Source organism: Sorex fumeus, unplaced genomic scaffold (assembly GCF_029834395.1).
Source record: "Sorex fumeus unplaced genomic scaffold, SorFum_2.1 ptg000048l, whole genome shotgun sequence".
NCBI classification, from domain to species: domain Eukaryota; kingdom Metazoa; phylum Chordata; class Mammalia; order Eulipotyphla; family Soricidae; genus Sorex; species Sorex fumeus.
Genome location: NW_026606105.1, coordinates 8,126,407 through 8,146,382, shown reverse-complemented (window position 1 = coordinate 8,146,382; position 19,976 = coordinate 8,126,407). Strand labels below are relative to the sequence as shown.

The following is a 19,976-nucleotide window of genomic DNA, read 5'->3' as shown; positions in this document are numbered from 1 at the left end:
TGCATTACTGTGTGGAAAACCCAACACACAGCACCACCATGACACCATTGAGTGTTTTTTAAGTAGCAGATCACTTCCTGGTTACGCTGACGTCAGAAGCAAACTCTGCTGATTAGGGTCACGGATGTGATCAAGGCAAAACCGGTATTTCACACGTGGAGCAACTTGACTGGCCCCAGTTGAAACAATATTTCCTGAACTATGTTCGTGCCATCATGTTATAGTTTACGATCTTATTTGCCATGCCTTCAGCACATGCTTCACAGTATTTTATGGGAAGATAGAGTTTCTCCTTCCCTGTTCCTCAGTCAGCATTCAGGGCAGGCAAGTTTCCAAAAGTGTGCGGAACCTCTCCTTGGATCACGTTGATTACAGCTTTGCTCATGGAGTGTTTCTCGTGTTTAGGTTACAAACAGACGAAGAACGAGAGAAAAATGGATCGGAGGAAGATGATGATGAGAAACCAGGGAAACGTGTCATAGGACCCCGAAAGAAATTCCACTGGGATGACACCATTAGGTACCGTTTAACCCGAGCCTGCACATTAAATAACAGAAATCAGATTTCTTGTCAGAAGAACCTGTGGTGGCTAGAAGGGAGGGCAGGCTGAGGGGTAGTTCAAGGCCAGAGCTCTTGCGTGCCGTACCCGAGGACCCAAGTCGGATCCCAGCACCGCATGGTCAGGCACGGGTGGGATGGCCCTGCTGGCCTCCACTGCACACTCAGCGGGACCAGGTGTCACTGGGAGTGTCCCCTGTCTTCCCTGAGCTTTGCTGGGGACCCCCGTGATGACCAGACAGACAGACCATCCAGCCAACTTGCAGACCATTGCTCAGAGGGCAGGAAGGAGGAATACCAACCCCAAACTACTTTGCAGGAAAGGTTTATTCAAGAGAAGATTAGAGAATGATTAGAGAATGATTGCTTTTATTTGCATTTAACTGCTTTTCAGGCAAGTCTTCTAACTGTTAAATAAGCTGTACTGTTTTTTTGTTTTTGGCTTTTTGGGTCACACCCAGCGATGCTCAGGGGTTACTCCTGACAGTGTTTGGGGGACCATACGGGATGCAAGGGATCGAACCCTGATCGGCTGCGTGCAAGGCAAACAACCTACTCGCTGTACTATCACACCGGTCCCGCCATACTGGTATTAGCAGTTGAGGTTCTCAGAATACTTGTGTGATCATCTTTGGTTTTTTTTTTTTTTTTTTTTTTGCTTTTTGGGTCACACCCGGCAATGCACAGGGGTTACTCCCAGCTCTGCACTCAGGAATTACTCCTGGCAGTGCTCAGGGGACCATATGGGATGCTGAGAATCAAACCTGGGTCGGCCACGTGCAAGGCAAACGCCCTACCCGCTGTGCTATCACTCCAGCCCGTGATCATCTATTTTGACTAGTATTTCTGTACCATAAATAAAAAAGGTGTTTTTTTTTTAAATTATATTTTTCACATTTAATATTCTAACACCAATCCCACCACCATTACACCTTCCCACCACCATATTTCAGATGTTTCCATCCCAAACCCAAACCCCTACTTTTAAGCAGAACCAAAATAATTTCTTCTATATTGTTTGTATAAATAAAGGTTTAGTTGTAGGATTGTCCTTTTCAATCTCTGATGGCTAGATTAAAGAAATCAGAAGTTGTCTTGTATTGGTGGTTTGATTCTGTGCCATGAATGATGGATCCTCAAAATTTTTTCTCTTCTGGGCCAGAGAGATGGTACAGAGGTGAAGATGTTTGCCTTGCCGTGGGTGGTCTCTGTTTGATCGCTATACTGCGTACAGACTCCTGAACAGGGTGAAGGGTCTCTCCTGAACACAGGAATAGCCCCTGAGTTGACCAAAGCCCTCTCTCATCCCCAAAGTTGACCCCAAAGAAAGGAAAGAAAGGTGTTGCATGACAGTCCAGCATGTAGCTTGCTTGCGTTGCGTGTGGTCTGCTCAGGTTCAGTCCTCAGCATCCCTTATAGCCTCTCGAGCACCATCAGGAGTGATCTCCGAGCCAGGAGAAAGTCCTGAGCACCGCCGAGTGTAGTTCCCCCCACCCCCCCAAAAAAAAACCAAAAAAATTAATTTTAGGTCATCTTCTATGTTCTTTCTGTAATAATCATTATTGTTGCCTTCACATTTATGTGCTTTAAAAATTCTGTTTTAAGCTACTCTTCTAATTCAGTTTGCATATAAATACTATGTTCTTAATCTATTTAGAACGTTATTGTGTAACCTTGTTGAGATCAAATTGGGATGCTATGAGTTGGAGCCAAATAAGAGTCAGTCGGCAGAGGATTATCTTAAATCATTCATGGAGACAGAGGTGAAACCATTGTGGCCTAAGGGCTGGATGCAGGCAAGGTAAGACCAGCCTAAGCTGTCGTGGCCTTTGTATTTTACAGGGTTGGTTTGGGTTTGTTTCTGGTGAGGGCAGTGCTCAGGGCTTCCTCCTTGCTCTGTGCTGAGGAATCATTCCTGGCACTCTCGGGGATAATATATGGTGCCAAAGATCAAACCCAGGTAAGCCCTGTGCAAGGCAAGAGCCTAACCATTGTACTTTCTCTTTGGCCCCTCACAAAGTGATTTTGTTTTCATTTTTTAAGTTCCCTAAACTATAGGAAGGGAGGGAGGGAAGGAGGAAGGGAGAATGGAAGAAGGGAAGAAAGGACACATGCTAGGCTTTTTTTTGCTTCCTTATTACTGCTGTTGTAAAGCGCGCACACATCATTAACATTGGAGAATCCATGAAGATCACTAACTCACAAGACTTGGAGCATCATTAGAGATGGACCCAGGAGAGCACTCTGAAGGGTGGAGTAAAGCCTTGTAGAAACATGGCCCGAGCCAGAACCCAGAACTGCTGTGTGGACCTGGGTCTGGCACTGCTAGGGAGTCCCTAAAGGAGAACCCAGAACTGCTGTGTGGACCTGGGCCTGGCACTGCTAGGGAGTCCCTAAAGGAGACACTCCTTAGGTTCTCTTGAAAACAGTGTGGAGTGGTACCACAAAAAATAACAGTATTTTATTCATAAAAATGAAAAAGAATATTAAAATTAACACATAGCTGCTTTGATGTGGGGCTGAATTAGCAGGGAAAAAGTGTTGCCTTATAAACATCTCCAGAAAAGAAATGCTGTGAAGTCTGCAAAGCTTATTGAGTTTACCATACGTTATTGTATCTTTATATTTTATTTATTTATTTTGTTGTTGTTGTTGTTGTTGCTTTTCGGGTCATACCCGGCGATGCTCAGGGGTTACTCCTGGCGTTGAACTGAGGAATCACTCCTGGCGGTGCTCTGGGGACCCTATGGGATGATGGGAATCATACCCGGGTCAGCCGCGTGCCAGGCAAACGCCCTACCCGCTGTGCTATCGCTCCAGCCCCCTTTTGTATCTTTTTAAATAATAAAGAGCTTATTGAAAATCAAATTATTAAAGTGATCAAGTGAGACTTTTTTTTGAATGTGTATCTCTCTCTTTCACACCTCTCTCAGTTTCTTTTAGTCAGAACTTCTTCTTCTGGGGCCAGACTTACAGTACATAGGGTAAGGCTCTTGCCTTGCATGCGGTCAGTCCCCGGTGTCCCAGATGGGCCCGCAGGAATGATTCCTCAGTGCAGAGCCAGGAGTAACCCCAACCAAAACGGGGGAAGACACTTATTTTGCTTTACTTAAAAAAGAAAAAGATATAATGTGATTATCATGTTACTATCTGCTATAAAAAAAGTAATTGTGTCCTTTTGATCTTTCCAGAATGCTTTTTAAGGAAAGCCGAAGTGTACACAACCATCTCACTTCTGCTCCGTGAGTAAACGCAGATTTCAGATTTTGTCATTTCTTGTTATTTGCATTCTAGGCACTAGTAAATAAAATCCCAGGTGGAATAGCTCATAACTGTACACTTAACCATTTCTGTTGCACTGCCACTTTGTTTAAAAAAAAAAAAAAGAAAAACATTATTTTTGAGGGTTGGAGAGAGAGCCCAGGGATTAAGGCTCAGGACCTGCACGCCGCTGACTGCAGTGTGGCTCCCACATCTCACGGCTCTGGAAGATGGCTCGGGGCAGCCCTGTTGTGCCCCCGAGCTCCACGTGAGTGGTCTGAGCACACCGCACTCTTGCCCCTCTTGTTGACCTTCTGGCCCAGCTGCCAGTCCCTGTGAGCGGCCCCAGGGCCTCCTGAGCACCATTACGAGGCCCCCCTGACCCCAAATGATCCTGTTGATTGTCTTTTGGCACACTGAATATTTCTCAGGCATGGCCTCCTTCTTACATTACCTTCCCCTATTCTCGTGCCCTTGTCCCCCATTTAGAGCCTGTTCACCTTTGGGCCCCTTGGGGTATCTTGAGGACACAACAGGAAGGGCATATGACCCCCGGCTGGGAAGCACGGGCTCAGATTGTAGAAGGTTTATGTTGCATGTTACTGCTGTTGTCTCCAGAATCTGAGTCCACAGGCCTGGGGATGCTCAGAGCCAGGGACAGCTCACAGGGCCCTTGGTCCTTGGTGCTGGGCCTGTGTCCTGGGTCTCTTCCCCCATTTGATCGTCTGTACCCAACAGGCTTGGGCTGTACCATACGGTTAAATGCCAACCTCACTTGCTTTCCAAGTGTTTCATTCCATAGAATTTATCTCTTCTCCATATCTTCATTTCTGTTCAAAACTGGACCTTCCTTAGTGATGTAGTTACAGATAGAGTCCGTACCTCTTAAGCAGTAGCAAAAAGGCAACTATGTATGTTTTGTGATATATTATTTGGCTAAATAGTGGTTATCTCCATAAGACATTTTAAAATTCATTTATTTTTGCAGGGGGTGGTGGTTGGAAGGGGAGAGGCACACCCAGTGGTGCTCAGGACTTAGTCCTGACTCTGCTCAGGAATTTTTCCTGACAGGGCCTAAGGGACTGTGTGGTACTGAGGATCACACCCAGGCAGGACTTGTGCAGGGCAGTGCCTTACCTGTTGTATTGTCTCTCGGCTCCTGTTTTGTTATTTTACAGGAGAAAATAAGAATCTGTGGCATAGGAGGGCCTAGAAGTTGTTTGGCCCAAGTGGTATATATTTATTTTGCCCAAGTGGCATATATGTATCTGTAAGTGTGTGTGAATATACACACATGCCCCACTTGGGCATAATGGGCATTGTTGGCTGTATGCAAGGTAAATGCCTTATGTGCTGTTCTATTGCTCTGACCCCTAATGGCCTCTATATTCTTAAATATTTTAAAAATTACAGTTTCCTTACAACTTGAAATATAATGTTGTACATGGGCAGTTTTAATCAGATGGCATTTTCAGCCTTTCCTGGTGGTGCTCAGGGACCATATGTGGTTCTGGGGATCACCCAGGTGGGCTGCGTACAAGTACTTCCTCCCTGCACTGTCCCTCAAACCAAAGCTTTTTAAAAACGTATTTTCTGCATTCGTATTTCACTAGCAGTTTGGCCTTTTAAATGGTCACGGTCACGGTCCTCCCGTTGTTCATCGATTTGCTTGAGTGGGCCCAGTAACATCTCCATCGTGAGACTTGTTGTTACTGTGTTTGGCATATCGAATATGTCACGGGAGCTTGCCAGGCTCTGCCATGTGGGCGAGATACTCTCGTAGCTGGCCGGGCTCTCCGAGAGGGACGGAGGAATCGAACTCAGGTCGGCCGTATTGGCTGCGTGCAAGGCAAACGCCCTACCGCTGTGCAATGAAATAAAAAAACATACTGCGATTATTCACATCACATTGGCCACTTACACACATTTCTTTCCCTTAAAAAAAACTTTTCAAATAGCAAAAGAAATTCTTCACTCATGCAATTGGACAAGTGTATAATTTCCTAATAACTAATCCTGCATTGACCTCCCTTCCAATCTTTTGTCTTAGGGCAAAGAAAAAGGTGATCCCTGCGCCTAAACCCAAAGTGAAGGTAAGAATTGAATGTGGTCTTAAAGTGGCAATAATTGGTCAACATTAAAGCATATTTTTCCACATCAGATTTTCTTTCTTTCTTTCTGTGACTTTTTTGGGTCAGAGATTAGTCCTGGCTCTGCAGTCAGGAATTACTCCTGGCGTTGCTCAGGGGACCATTTGGGATGCCACGCAAGGCGAACGCCCTGTCCACTGTACTGTCACTCCGGCCCCTCCTCATCAGATTTGAATGTTACTGTTATGTGGCGCCAGTGTCAGACCCACGCAAGGCAGTGTCTTACGTCCTTTACACTCTCTCTCTTTGACCTCTTGTTTCTTCGGTGAAGTACAGTTTTGGGGTTTTTAGTTTGGCAGCTGAACCCAGCAGTTCTCAGGGTTACTCCTGCCTCCTTGCTTCAGGTTTAGTCCCCATGGTGCGGGACCTCTGGCCCTCTAGAATGCCACACACCCAGCCTGTGGAGCAAGATCTCTGGTCGTGAAACATTTTGGTTTCATTTTGGGGGCCCACCTCTGGCAGTGCTCAGGGCTTACTCCTGGCTCTATGCGCAGTTTACACCCATGGCGGGAGTTGAGGGACCATAGCGGGTGCTGAGATTGACCCGAGGTGGCTGTGAGCAAGGCAGGCGCCCTTGCCCTGCCTCTTATACATGCACTCCAGCCTCCCGAAACACGTTTTTAAGATGGGCCAGAGAAATCTGTAGCGACGGAAGTCATGCTTTGCACACAGCCAGCCCTGGTTAGATCCATGGCTTGTCATGGTCCGATGCCCCCTGCAGGTTAAGGCAGAGTTTCTCCGGGGTCCAGGAGAGGTGCTTATAGCACCTCCTTTGAACAGACAGACGACAGGAGGATGACGGGGTGGGGGAGGACGGGCCTTGGGGAATGTAACAGTGTGAGTCCTCCTGCGGGCTGACTTGCTCTCAGGTCCTCTTCTCAGAGTGACTGACCGCAGATAAGCTGACACTGGGCCCCTGAGCAGGGTTTGAGCAGAACTCTGTCACCTTAAAATTTTATAGCCTTGGGGCTGAAGCAATAGCACAGCGGGTAGGGCGTTTGCCGTGCATGCGGCCGACCCGGGTTCAATTGCCAGCATCCCATATTGTACCCCATGCACCACCAGGGTAATTCCTGAGTGAAGAGCCAGGAGGAACCCTTGTGCATCACTGGGTGTGACCCAAAAAGAAAAAAAAATTTTTTTATAGCCTAAAGCAAAGTTTCCGGTAGCATTTGAATTTATCAGCAGGAGGGTTTCCCGGGCCTTGAGAAACTAATGCTTTGTGATTCTCTTTCATTCTTTTTTTTCCCCATCACGATGCTGCTCGCACTAGGAGTGCAGCCCCAAGAGGGACCAGAAGACGCCCGCGCCCGCAGCGGCTGCCGTGGCCGGCCCCTCAGCGGGCTCGAGCGCCTCCGCCGTGGCCTCCACCAGTTCCGCCTCGGGCCCAGCCCAGGAGCCCATCTGCCTCGATGACTCCCTCGATGAAGACCTTGCTTTTCCTCCGCCCGCACTGGAGCTGGTCTCTGAGGCTCTCGCTGCTCTCAACAGCGGCAGCAAGGGCCCTCCAGCCGGTGCCCGGCTCACCGTGCCCACGGCCAAGCCTCGCCCGGGACTCAGAGAAGAGAAACTCGCAAGCATCATGAGTAAGCTACCCCTGGCTGCGCCGAAAAAACTCGATTCTGCTCAGACTGCACATTCGTCGAGTCTCATCGCTGGCCATACCGGGCCAGTACCAAAGAAACCCCAGGATTTAGCTCATACTGGCATCTCTTCAGGCCTTATTGCTGGTTCTTCGATCCAGAACCCGAAAGTCTCCTTAGAACCGTTGCCGGCCAGGCTGCTTCAGCAGGGACTGCAGAGGGCGAGCCACCTCCACGCTGCCTCTTCCCAAGCCCACGGCTCCTCTTCCTCCCCGGCCCAAGCGGCTGCCTCCTCTCACGCGCTGGGAACACCCGAGGCCCAAGATGCTTCTTCGTTAGCGCAAGTCACAAAGGTGCACCAGCATTCCACCGTCCCGCAGAACTACGTGTCTCCACTGCAAGCAACCATCAGTAAGTCCCAGACCAACCCCGTGGTGAAACTGAGTAATAACCCCCAGCTTTCCTGTTCGTCCCCACTTCTGAAGACTTCAGATAAGCCACTTATGTACCGCCTCCCCTTATCCACCCCCTCGCCTGGAAATGGTTCTCAAGGGTCCCACCCCCTGGTTTCTAGGACCGCACCTAGCACCACTACCTCCAGTAACTATTTAGCCAAGGCGATGGTGTCACAAATCTCCGCGCAGGGTTTCAAGTCCCCCTTTTCAATGGCTGCATCTCCAAAACTTGCCGCGTCTCCGAAACCCGCCACATCTCCTAAGCCCTTGCCCGCACCTAAGCCTTCTCCCTCGCCCAAGCCCTCTCTGTCAGCTAAGCCTTCCGTCTCCAGTAAACTGCTCTCGAAGTCCAGCCCGGCGCCCAAGCCCGCCGGCTCCCCCAGCTCTCCCAGCCCAAATGCACTAGTCGCCCAGAGCAGCCACTCCGGCGGCGGCAGCAACCCCGCCCACAAGCAGCCCGCCGGGATGGGCGTGAGCAGACACTCTCCCACCTTGAACTTGCTGCCCTCGAATCGCACTTCAGGCCTTCCGTCTGCGAAAAGTCTCCAGGCCCCTTCGAAGCTAACAAACTCTTCATCCACTGGAACTCTCGGGAAGAATAGCTTGAGTGGGATCGCAGTGAATGTACCCGCCAGCAGAGGCGGCAGTCTGAACTCGAGCGGAGCCAATAGGACTAGTCTCGCAGGGGGAACAGGAAGTGGAACACAGGGTGCTACTAAACCGTTGTCTGCTCCACACAGACCATCCTCTGCCTCAGGGTCCTCAGTGGGAACGGCCAGCGTGCAGGTACGTATGCTGCATGCGCTCTCGTGAGAGCCCGCCACGTGGCCCCACGTTCTTGGGAGATGGTGGGAAACATCGGTTGCAGGAGGGTGTAGAGACAGGCGTGTTCTGGCCCAGGGATGCTCCCAACACCGATAGGCTTCATCACTCCCTCAGCCAGCGATGGGGAGACTTACGACAACGGTCTTTACAGGCATGTAGGTTTCTTCCCCTCCCCCACCCCCGTTATTTAAGTACCAGAATGATTTTCTGATTCACATCTAAATGCATTGTTTAGGACTGCCCTAATGAAGTCTAAAGCCAGATGTGTTCACTTAACTTAATTTTACTTGTCTTTCCCTCATTCTACTTCTCCCATTTTCTGATATAATTGAAGCACATATTTTTCTTTAATTATTTATCTTCTCAAATGAAAAAGTTTTATGCCGATGGGGTTTTTTTGTTGTTGTTTTGTTTGATTGTTTTTGGGGTTTATTTTGTTTTGTTTTGGGGGCCACACCTGGCAGTGCTCTGGTTACTCCTGGCTCAGGATTACTCCTGGCAGTGCTGGGCGGCCATATGGGATGCCAGTGATCCTCTCTGTAGGTGGGGAGGGGTGGGTGGAGAGAGTTTTAGGCAGAGCCCTGCAGCTATTCATATGTAATCCTCTGTGTTGAGTGTAAGTTTTTTCCTGGAGGTCCTAGGAAACACAGTGGTCTTTTTGACACCACAGTTTCCTCAGTCATGAGTTTTTTATTCATATTTATCTCAGCTCGCAACCGGGATGAATGGAGACGTTACTGACACCCGCTCGAATAAATCGATGAATAACGGGGATTAAGTGATTAAGTGATTTATCTCAGCTAGTAGGAGTTGTGAGGAAGGAACTCAAGGGGTCTTTTCTGCACGTTTCCCGTATTACTTCCCTGAGCTCTTGCGCACTTGGTCCTTTCTTTGCTGCTCCCTATGAGGGAATGTCATCTCCAGTGCCGGACAGACTGCCCCACTGACTTGCTGCATTTGGGGTCTTTAGGTGGGGGGCGGCTCCCACACAGCACTCAGCACGCCTGGGGGTGATTCTCAGGGCTGGCCCCATGCTTCAGTGCAAAGGCCCGTGGATGCAGTGCTGCTTGAGCCTTGCAGTGCTGGGGATACCAGCGTTTTGACCCTCCAGGGCCAACAATCGGAGATGCTCAGGGAATCAAGCCCACATCTGGGTGATGCTAAGCCGTTGGCTGTCTCCCAGCCCCTTCGTTTATATTTATAGATAAGTCTGAGGCCTTTCTGCTGTTTTGTTTTCTTAAAAGTCACAAGTCCCTACTCAAATGCCAGTACATTTTTCACTCTTTCTTTGAAATACAGGTTTTCCCAAACTGTGGCTAGGTTTATCTAATTTTCATTATTTTGTACTTAGAACATCGTACTGTCGTTCAGTCTCAAACCTGGCTATTTTTCAACACGCAATATTCTTTAATATTCTTCAAACCAAAGAATACTTAAAGCGATAACACATAGGTTGGGCTCCTGCCTGGTATGCAGCTGACCTGGGTTCAATCCCCATCTGGTCCCCTGAACTCTCCAGGAGTGATCCCTGAGTACAGAGCCAGGAGTAAGTCCTGAATACCACTGGGTATGATACAAAAAAAAAATTTTTTTCTGTATATGTGTTATTGTTAATTCTAATCCGTCAGTGCAGGTCAAGTACTCTATTGCTCATCTCTTTGACTTTCTGTCTTCCATATTATCACTGTTTTCATCTTTCTGCTACATCTTTATCTTCTGAGACATTCTCAGGTTTGACCTCCATCTTCTGATTTGGTTTCTTTAACATTTTTCCCCCACTAAAAGTAAGTAAAATTCAGGTGGAAAAGGAAATAAAACTCACCCATTGTTTCACCACTGTTTATATGTTTCTGGTACTTGCATCGGCTTTTTCCCCAGAAAGTACATTTTATGTAATATTTTGCTTCGTAACAGTTTTCTTTGAATACATGACATTTTATGATGTGCTCTTAGGTTCTTGAACAAATTCTTTAAGAACACAGCTTCATGATTTATAGAATTGTGTTGTCTTAAGAAAGTGCTCTGACTTTGTAGTGTCTCTTCCTGACGTAGAATTGGAGCAGCTAATGAACAAATTGCGCCTTGTGTTTGAGAGGTTCTTGGCAATTTAAGTGTTGTTTTTCAGTAGTTACATTTAATTCCCAGATCATTGCTCTGCCATTTCTATAGGCCTAGGAGTGAATTTTTTTCCAGATTTCCTATAAAGAAAAAATTTGATTAACTGGCACCAAATGAACATCTGAAATTAGGGGCTGGAGCAGTAGTAGAGTGACGAGGGTGCTTGCCTTGCACACAGCGAACTCAGCACAGCTCTACCAGGCCTGATTCCTGAGCACAGAGCCAGGAGTAAGCACCATGCAATGCCATGCATGGCTCATAAATAAATGAATAAATAAATAAATAAAATAAGGACCATAGCAGTAGTACAGCCAGGTGGGTCTCTTAGCTTGCACGTGGCAGACCCCGATTTGATCCCCGGCACCCCATAAGGATCCTGAGCCCACCGGGAGTGAATCCTGAGCAGTGCTGGGTGGGCCTCAGAACAAAAATAAAGCCTGCCGTTAGGGCCAGGAAGGTTGGCACATCTATTTTGCATGTAGGGATTCAATTTCTGTCGCTGTGCAGTCTCCCCCCCAAGCACTGCTGGGAGTGCCCCCACTTCAAAAGAAACAAAAATTAACTGACATTTTATCTATATTAGAAAATAATAAAGACTGATGCTAGTTTTTGTATTTTAAGTTACAGCTAATGTCTGGGCATTAGGCGACTACTTTATTTACTAAAATGTTGGCGGTTTTCTTTTCCTTTCCTTTTCTTTTTCTGCATGTAGGAGGCCCAGGGTCTGTTTTCGTGTCATAGGGTTCCCCAGGTGCAGAGGAAGGAGCAGCCCCAAGTCCTGCTGGGTGTGATCCCTCCCCAAAGGGGGGAAACCTTGGGCCGGCGAGAGCTTCGATCCCCAGAACCCCATAGGGTCCCATGTGCCTACCGGAAGTCATCCCTGAGTTCCGAGCTCAGAGCCAGGAGTAAGCCCTGAGAGGGAGAGGGAGGGAGGGAGGACGGATTGAGGCCCTTGCCTTGCGTGGCCCCAAGCACTGCCAGGAGTGACCTCACTCAGGAGTCAGCCCTGGGCCTGCTGGTGTGGCCACCCCCACCATACCCTCCCCACACGCCCTACCAAAAAGAACTGCAGGGTTACTTGCCTCATATTCTTCCTAATGTCAGCAGCTTAACTATTAATTTTTTTTTTTTGGTTAAAGTGTTAGTGAAGGGAAACTCTTTTGTTCTTGTTTTGAGATTGTTTTGTTTTTGTTTGGGGGCTACACCTGGCAATGTTAAGGATTTACTCCTGGCAGAGGCTTGAGGGACCATGTGGAATACCAGATGGAACCCGGGTTGGCCACAGATAAGGCAAGTGCCCGCCTTCTGTGAAGGGAGTGCGTGCTGGGAAGGAGACTCTCCATTTATAAAAATTTGGGTTATCTTTTGACATCTCATTAAGATGAATAAAATTTTAGCTCTCTCACCTGTCCCATTCTCCAGAAGGAGTAACATCACGATTCTTAATTAAGTCCATGACATTGTTGAGCTGTTTTTTTGGGGGGGAGAGTTGCGCCCGGGGATTCTCAGGTCTTACTCCTGGCTCTGCACTCAGCAATCCTTCTGGTGGTGCTGAAGGGACCATAGGGGGAGCTGGGGATTGAACCTCGGTCGGTCGTGTGCGAGGCAAGCACCCACCCACTGTACTTACTATCTCTCTTCCCTGTTGTTGAGCTATATATTGTAAAGTATGACTTGATTTTTTGTTTTACTCCAAATTTTTGGCATTTTTCTACTTGCTTTGTTTTCCTTGAATTTAGCATTAAATCTTTCTTTATGTTTTTGTCACCAGAATGTATCGGGGTTTTTTTTCCCTCCTCTCCTGGAAATGGTCCTATACCTGATCATTTGTCCCAAAAGACCATTGATGCTTGGCATACTGGTTAGCCAAGCTGGCTCCAGGGGCCCTACAGAACACATTTTGTGTTCCTAAAATGGAATGGGTCCCACCTGGTTTTCTTTCTCTGTGAAAAGGCTCTGTGATTTGGAGACCTCGGTGTCCTCTTTTGGAACCCGTGCCGGGCTGTTATGTCTTCCTGATTTGACAGGGAACATAATCAGTAACTGAGTAATGTTGTTTCTGCCCTTTGGTATATCCAGGCTTTTGATTTTGTTTGCTCTTCCTGGAGCATCTTCTTGAAGTGGTGTCAGCTGTGTGTGGCCTCTAGGTCTGTCTCTGGAGTGTCCAACTCCAGTCTGAAAAACCCCTCTTCACGTTCTGCTCCATCACCAAAGACACCTAGAAAATTTTCTTTTCTGGGGAGCTGGTACCATAGTACAGTGTGTAGGGCACCTGCCTTGCACGGGGTTGATCCAAATTCAGTCCCAGCACCCCATATTGTTCCCAAAGCCCTGCTAGGAATGATTCCTGAGCACAGCCGGGTGTGGCCCAAAACATAAAAATAACTGGGGGCTTGGAGCCAGAGCAGTAGTCCAGCAGGGAGGGCATTTGTCTTGCATGGGGCCAACCCGGTTCAGTCCCCGGCATCCCATCTGATCCCCTGAGCACCTCCAGAGTAATTCCTGAGTACAGAGCCAGGAGTAACCCCTGAGCATTGCTGGGAGCATTACTGGCCAAAAAAGGGGGGGGTGGTATTTACTACTTTCTCCTTTAATAGCATTCTACTCAACTTCTTTCATGATACTGATTTTCTATCTTTGCCCCCTTTATAATTTCCCCCAAATCATTTATTTGTTAAACAAGTGTTTACCACATGTTGTGTTTGTGCCAGGCACTCTTCTTGATGCTAGGGGCATGGGGTGAAGATTGTACTTGAGACCCCTCCTTGTGGGTTTGCATATACTTTAGATGGAAAATAAGCAAAACACAGGAGTTTTTAGAGCTATGTTGAGTGTTGGCTAGAGCCATATTACAGCGGGTAGGCGCTTGTCTTGCACTTGGCCCACCTGGGTTCATCCTCCGGCATCTCCTATGGTGTCCTGTCAGCCAGGAGTGACACCTGAGTACAGAGCCGGGAGTAACCCTTTCTCCTCTGGGTGAGGCTCTCAAAAAAAAAACTAAACTAAAAGTCTGGAAAGTGACAGACACAAATCGAATAGCAAAGCTAGGAGATGGTCCAGTGGGCGTGAGGCATGCCTGGTCAGTACCTGACCCAGTCTTGCTTTCCAGAACCACGTGGTCACCCCAGCGTCACGGGCCCCTGCAGCATCACATCCTCAAACCCTGCACTGAACCAGTTGTCCAGTCGCCAGGAATTGTTAGTTGAGGCCCCTGGACCATCTGAGCACTGCCCCCCCACCCTAGTAAGATGAACAATAGAGTGACAGCGGTGACACGTAACTGAGGAGTGAGGAAGATCTCGTTGAGGAGACCGCAGGTAGACTGGGAATTGCATACTAGGTGCAAGATGTGAGGGGGACTAGCCAGGCACCAGGGAGAAAGAGGGAGAAAGAGCTCGACAGGAAGGGGACTCCACTCTCGGAGAGGTGGGCAAGGCCATGAGGCCACGATTAAGCAGCAGCTGGAGTGGAGACTGTGTGGGTTTATCCTGTGTGTGTGCAGTGATGAGGCCCTTCGGCAGGGAGGGTCTGGCCGGCCTGATGCTCATAACGGGTCTGTCTGGTCTTGTGGAGAATGGGGAACAGATGCACCCAACAAATTGAAATATGGTCTAGAGAACTGGAACGCCCACCACAGGAAGAACCAAGTTTCCTGTTCCCTTTTGCTCTGGGAAGGAAGTAGGAGCCCTGGAAAGTCTGCATATGGGGCATGACCCAGCTAATGAGCCTGCATTATGCCGCCACATCTGTGCTTCCAGATGATGTTCCCACTGAAAGGGGCATCTTCTAGGAGAGCGCTTGTTGGCGCTCCTGTAACGGTCAGCTGGCGTGTGGCCTCTGTTGTGTAAAGAAGCCAAAGCGGACAGTTCTTTGAAAGAACATGATGTTAGCAAGATGTAGTGTGGTACCATTTTTTATTGTCCCAACTGAGTCACTTCATTGTGGAACTTGCCCTGATTTCCATTTTCTTCTTTTTAAGTGTTTGCCTCCTCCAGAAAAACTTAAAGGCTCTTTATTAAAGGTATTTAATACCCCTCACTAGGGGCATTTCCTTGGGAGTGGCTTTGGAATATGAGCCTCATAATATTCTGAGACTCAAATAATTGTGATTAAAAGGAAGAAAGGAATGTTCGGTTTTAGGTCGATATAGTTTTAGCAGATAGCTTTTCTAAGTTGCTTAAGCATTATTTGTAGCAACTGTTTTCTGAATACGTGCATTTTTGTCTGTCATAGTTCGCACGAAAGAGGGAAAGACAGGCAAGGAGGAAAAGGTGTGAGGACTGGGAGGTGGCATATGGGAGCCCCATGTTCCATACTCAGCTCAGTGATTCCCCAGGCACTGTCAGGTATGACCCAAAAGCTGAATAAGAACAAAAGTTGCTCTGCATTTTCAGAGACTTGGTTCCTAAGTTGTGGGGCATGGATCACTTCCTATAGGAGTCAAAGGGCAAACACAGCGAGTAGAGAAGTCCAGTTAAAATCGGTGGATGGCGCCGGCGGCAGTGCAGGGGTCAAGGCTGCTCACCCTCTGCCACCCCCACCTCAGCACCTGCGGGTGTGGCCCCAAAACCAAACAGAAGAAAGAAGAAATGTTAGTGGATTAAATGTGTCTTAAATAGAGGTTAAGGTAGGCCTTTATTTTTTTTTTATTATTTTTTTATTTTTATTTTTATTGCTTTTTGGGTCGCACCCGGAGATGCTCAGGGGTTCCTCCTGGCTCTGCACTCAGGAATTACCCCTGGTGGTGCTCAGGGGACCATATGGGATGCTGGAAATCGAACCCAGGTTAGCCGCGTGCAAGGCAAATGCCCTACCCGCTGTGCTATCGCTCCAGCCCCACGGTAGGCCTATAAACACTAGAAAGTTGAAACTGGGTGCCGAAAGCGAAGGGTCGTAACAAAGCCAATTTCGTTGCTCTGAAATGCGTTTTTCACCTGAGTCTTCATTTCTGTCTCGCCACGTCGCTGTTAGAGCAGAGGTGGAGGTTAAGTGCGGTGACTGGGTCAGGTGAAGGCTTGATTTCTGACGTGTTTTGACCCCTGGTTTCTGCAGCCCACAGCAGGAGCGTCCTTATTGGCTAATGCCTCACCTCTGACTCTCATGACATCACCTTTGTCTGTAACAAATCAAAATGTGACTCCTTTTGGGATGCTGGGTGGCCTTGTTCCAGTGACCATGCCCTTCCAGTTTCCCCTGGAGCTCCTTGGCTTTGGGACGGACACCGCGGGAGTGACAGCCGCCTCGGGATCTACCTCAGCCGCTTTCCACCACAGCCTAACTCAGAGTAAGTGGTGGGGCTGGGCCCCGGGAGCCACGGAGCAGGAGCGCAGGAATGTTGCTCTCTCGTCCGTGCCGCGCGGCTCAGACGGGAGGAGTCGGGCGGCGCATGGGCTTTGTTGTTGGTGCTTTGGTCGGTCTGGGAGGGCCGCGCTGGGCTTGCCTGCGCCCGGTGGAGCAGGTCACTAACCCGCTGTTCTCCCCCCAGATTTACTAAAGGGTTTACAGCCAGGAGCCCAGCACGCAGCGCCGCTCTCCCACTCACCTCTGCCCGCGCACTTACAGCAGACGTTTAACGGTAAGAGGCCCCGGGCTGGGGACCGGCACGGGGACAGGGGGGTGAACCCAGTGACGGCTTCAGAAAGCAGACCTGTGTTGAGGGGAAGTGACATGGGCAGAAGCCTCTTCGCACCGCGTTGCCATTTGGGGTTTGTTTTGGCTTGGGGGGGCCACACTCAGCGATCACCTAGGGGGTTATTCCAGGCCTTGCATGCAGGAAATTACTCCTGTCCGTGCTAGGGGGCCATGTAGGACGTTAGGGTTGAACCTGCAAGGGGAGCGCCCGGCTCTCTGTGCCTCTGGCCGTCACGGGCTGCCCTTGCGAAGCGTTTGTGATGGGAATGTTGACAGAGCGCACCCTGTAGTTAGAGCAGCTCGCATGTAAAAGCTGCATACATGTGCCACGTAGTCGTCCGGCCACCGATAACCCCTGGCACGTGATAGCGGATTTCATCCTCACAACAAACCTTGTGATTTGTGAACAAACCTCATCCCTGTGAGCTAGATCGGGAAGCTTCTAGGAAAGCAGCTTGCCTCCTGGTGGACTGCCCATTCCGTCCGAGGTACAGAGCAGCAAGTCTGACCCTGTAGTCTGGATTAGTGATCACTACACTCTCCTGCCTCTTCCAGTGATTACGTGGAAACTGTGCATCATGGGGCAGGAGACGTAATACAGCAGGCAGGGTGTTTGCCTCGCACGCGGCCAACCGAGGTTCAATCGCTGGCACCCTGGATGTTTCCTGGGAGCCTGCCAAGTCGGGATCCCTGAGCACAGAGCCAGAAGCCCTGAAAATGCCAGGTGTAGATCCAAAACAAAAACAAAAAAACATGTGTGATTTGCTGGCTACCCAACTCCCACCCTCTGAAACAGAGATTTAAGTAGTGGATTTGGATATAACCTCCATCCTCTTGTGTTTGTTGTTGTTGTTGTTTGTCTGTTTGTTTTTAGTGGGGGCCCCAATCAGGGACACTCAGGAATCACTCCTGGCAGTGCTCAAGAGACCACATGGGGCACTGGGAATCAAATCTGAGCCGACTGCATGCCAGGCAAGCGCCTCACCTGCTGGACTATGGCCCTGGCCCCCGACCCCAGCTTCCTTTGGTGGGGGCATGCCCAGTGGTGCTCAGAGGCTATTCCCGGCTCTGCGCTATTCTGGCAGTGCTGAGGGGACCATGCAGTGCCTGGGACTGAAGTCAGGGCTCCTGTGTGCGAAGCGTGTGGTCCAGCCCTTTCGTCTTCCTAGTCTGGCCTCTGTTTCCCTGGTCTCCCAAGTGGAGACCAGTACTATTCTGAAGGCAGCCGGGGACTCTGTGAAGCAGAAGGAACTGCATAGCTGCCCTCTTACTTAGGAAGTGGGCCAGGGCCTCGCTGATCCTGTGTTCCATATTATTAAGGGCCGGGAGTGGAGCCGAGTAGTCACGGTAGCGTTTGGAGTCTGTTGCAGCTTACCACACAAGTGTGCTGCTTTGGGGCACCCACAGCCTCGGGGCCCTGCTCTTGCCTGCAGGGCTTTGTCTCCCCTCTCCCAGTGGCTGAAGTTTACACAGCCGCGTGTGAAAACGGAAGCTGTTGTGTGCAGCGGCTGGGATTCAGTCATTTGACGGCTGTTGGCTATTATTTGACAGTAATCGAGTTCAGTTATACCGTTTGCCATTTAGGGGTGAAGCAGAGACTCAGCTGATAAGTGTGCCCTGTTTATTTACAGAAATAATGAAGAACTAATTACAAACTGCTATGCCAGGGAATTCATTCCACTTGCAAAAATGTGAAATTTACCTGTCTTCTAAAGGAGTTAGAAGAGGTGGTGCAGGGCCGGGGCGATAGTACAGCTAGGAGGGCATTTGTCTTGCTCACGGCCAACCTAGGGTCAATCCTCAGCATTCCCGTATAGTCCCCTGGGCGCCAGGAACAAATTTCTGGGCATCACCAGAAGTGGCCACAAAACACAAAACAAAAACGAGGGGCTGGAGCAATAGCACAGTGGGTAGGGCGTTTGCCTTGCATGTGGCCAACCCTGGTTCGATTCCCAGCATCCCATATGGTCCCCCGAGCACCCCCAAGGGTAGTTCCTGAGTGCAGAGTCAGGAGCAACCCCTGGCTTAGTGTCCAGTGCAGAGCCAGGAGCAACCCCTGAGCTCCGCTGGGTGTGGCCCAAAAAGAAAAAAAAAGATGGAATATGAGCCAGAAAGCTAGTACTGCATGTACTATCTTGCTCTTGACTTGCATACAGGGACCTTGGCACCTTGGCCACCCATAGGTTCCCCAGGCCCCATCAGTAGTGATCCTAGAGTGTAGATGTGGCCAAGAAAATTGATGGGTAGGTGGATAGATTCTTTTGGAGGCGGGGCTTGTATCTTTTTTTGTTTATGTCAGTTGGGGCCACACCCAGCACAGACCTGGCACCACTGCTCACTGCTTCTGTGCTGGAGGGTCCCTGCGGTGCAGGGGCTTGGGCTCAGCCCACTGAGGCTTCTCTCGGGCGCTTTCTGTTGCTTTAGAATCCTCCCTGCACCGGACACTAAGTATTTCTAGGGCACTGAAGCCTGTTGAACCCTAGCCGTGTGACATGAGAGCCAGTCATGGGCTTAATGTCTCCTTCGTGGTTTGTAGGTTGGAGTTGTTTTTTTGTTTTGGGGGCCACACCCAGTAGTGCTCATGGTTTTGTCTTGGCCAGTGCTCAGGGGACCATAAGGGGGCTGGAGATCAAAGTCAGGTCATGTGTGTGTGAGATAAGTGCCCTACCCACTGACTATGGCGCTGGACCAGACCTTCATGTGTCCTTAACCTCTATAATACTCTAGATATTAAAAGTTAAGATATTAAAAGACAGTCCTTGGGGCTGGAGCAATAGCACAGTGGGGAGGGCGTTTGCCTTGCACGAGGCCCACTGGGTTCCATTCCCAGCATCCCATGTGGTCCCCCGCGGACTGCCAGGAGTAATTCCTGAGTGCAGAGCCAGGAGTAATCCCTGTGCAAAGCTGGGTGTGACCAAAAAAAAAAAAAGAAGACCTTTTATGTTTCTGAACTTGACCCATTGAAAATTAAAAATTAATGTATTTTTCTTTCTACCGTTCATAACGCACCCACTCAAACCGTTACTGTCTCTCTCTTTTTCTCAGATGGAGGCCAAAGTAAAGGGGACACTAAGTTACCACGGAAATCTCAGTGACTTCCCAGCAAGCCAAGGAGATGAGACACTTAGCTGGCTGATGGGATCTACCTGATGGGAACGGACTCATGTGGTCATAGGGCTGCTGTTCTGTCGATGTTTACATTCTCTCGTCCCGAGCACTGTGGTGAGGAGGAAAAAGAAAACCGTTACTTGAGTAAAGCCAGCTGCAGGAGGAAGCCGTGCTCTCTAGCACGGTGAGCGACCTCTGGTCTCTCCTAAAGAAAGACACAGTTAACCATATTCACTGACTTGAAAGAGACTCAGTTGTCAAACCCACAGAAGTATCATTTTTTTTTC

At 49.1% G+C, this 19,976-nt stretch overlaps 1 protein-coding gene across 2 annotated transcripts in view; it reads left to right on the top strand.

The window, feature by feature from the left end:
- The window catches only part of UBN2 (ubinuclein 2), a 73,652-nt gene extending 53,676 nt beyond the window's left edge, over positions 1-19,976 (top strand). Inside the window, exons 10-17 of one of the 2 annotated variants that reach the window (XM_056123917.1) lie at positions 406-519; positions 2,216-2,359; positions 3,750-3,800; positions 5,870-5,912; positions 7,243-8,793; positions 16,138-16,234; positions 16,436-16,525; positions 19,627-19,976. In XM_056123917.1, the coding sequence (XP_055979892.1) occupies positions 406-519; positions 2,216-2,359; positions 3,750-3,800; positions 5,870-5,912; positions 7,243-8,793; positions 16,138-16,234; positions 16,436-16,525; positions 19,627-19,676 (2,140 nt within the window). In that variant the 3' untranslated portion in view covers positions 19,677-19,976. Of the gene's footprint in view, positions 1-405; positions 520-2,215; positions 2,360-3,749; positions 3,801-5,869; positions 5,913-7,242; positions 8,794-16,002; positions 16,235-16,435; positions 16,526-19,626 lie in introns of both variants that reach the window. The other variant, XM_056123916.1, reaches the window with a different exon arrangement.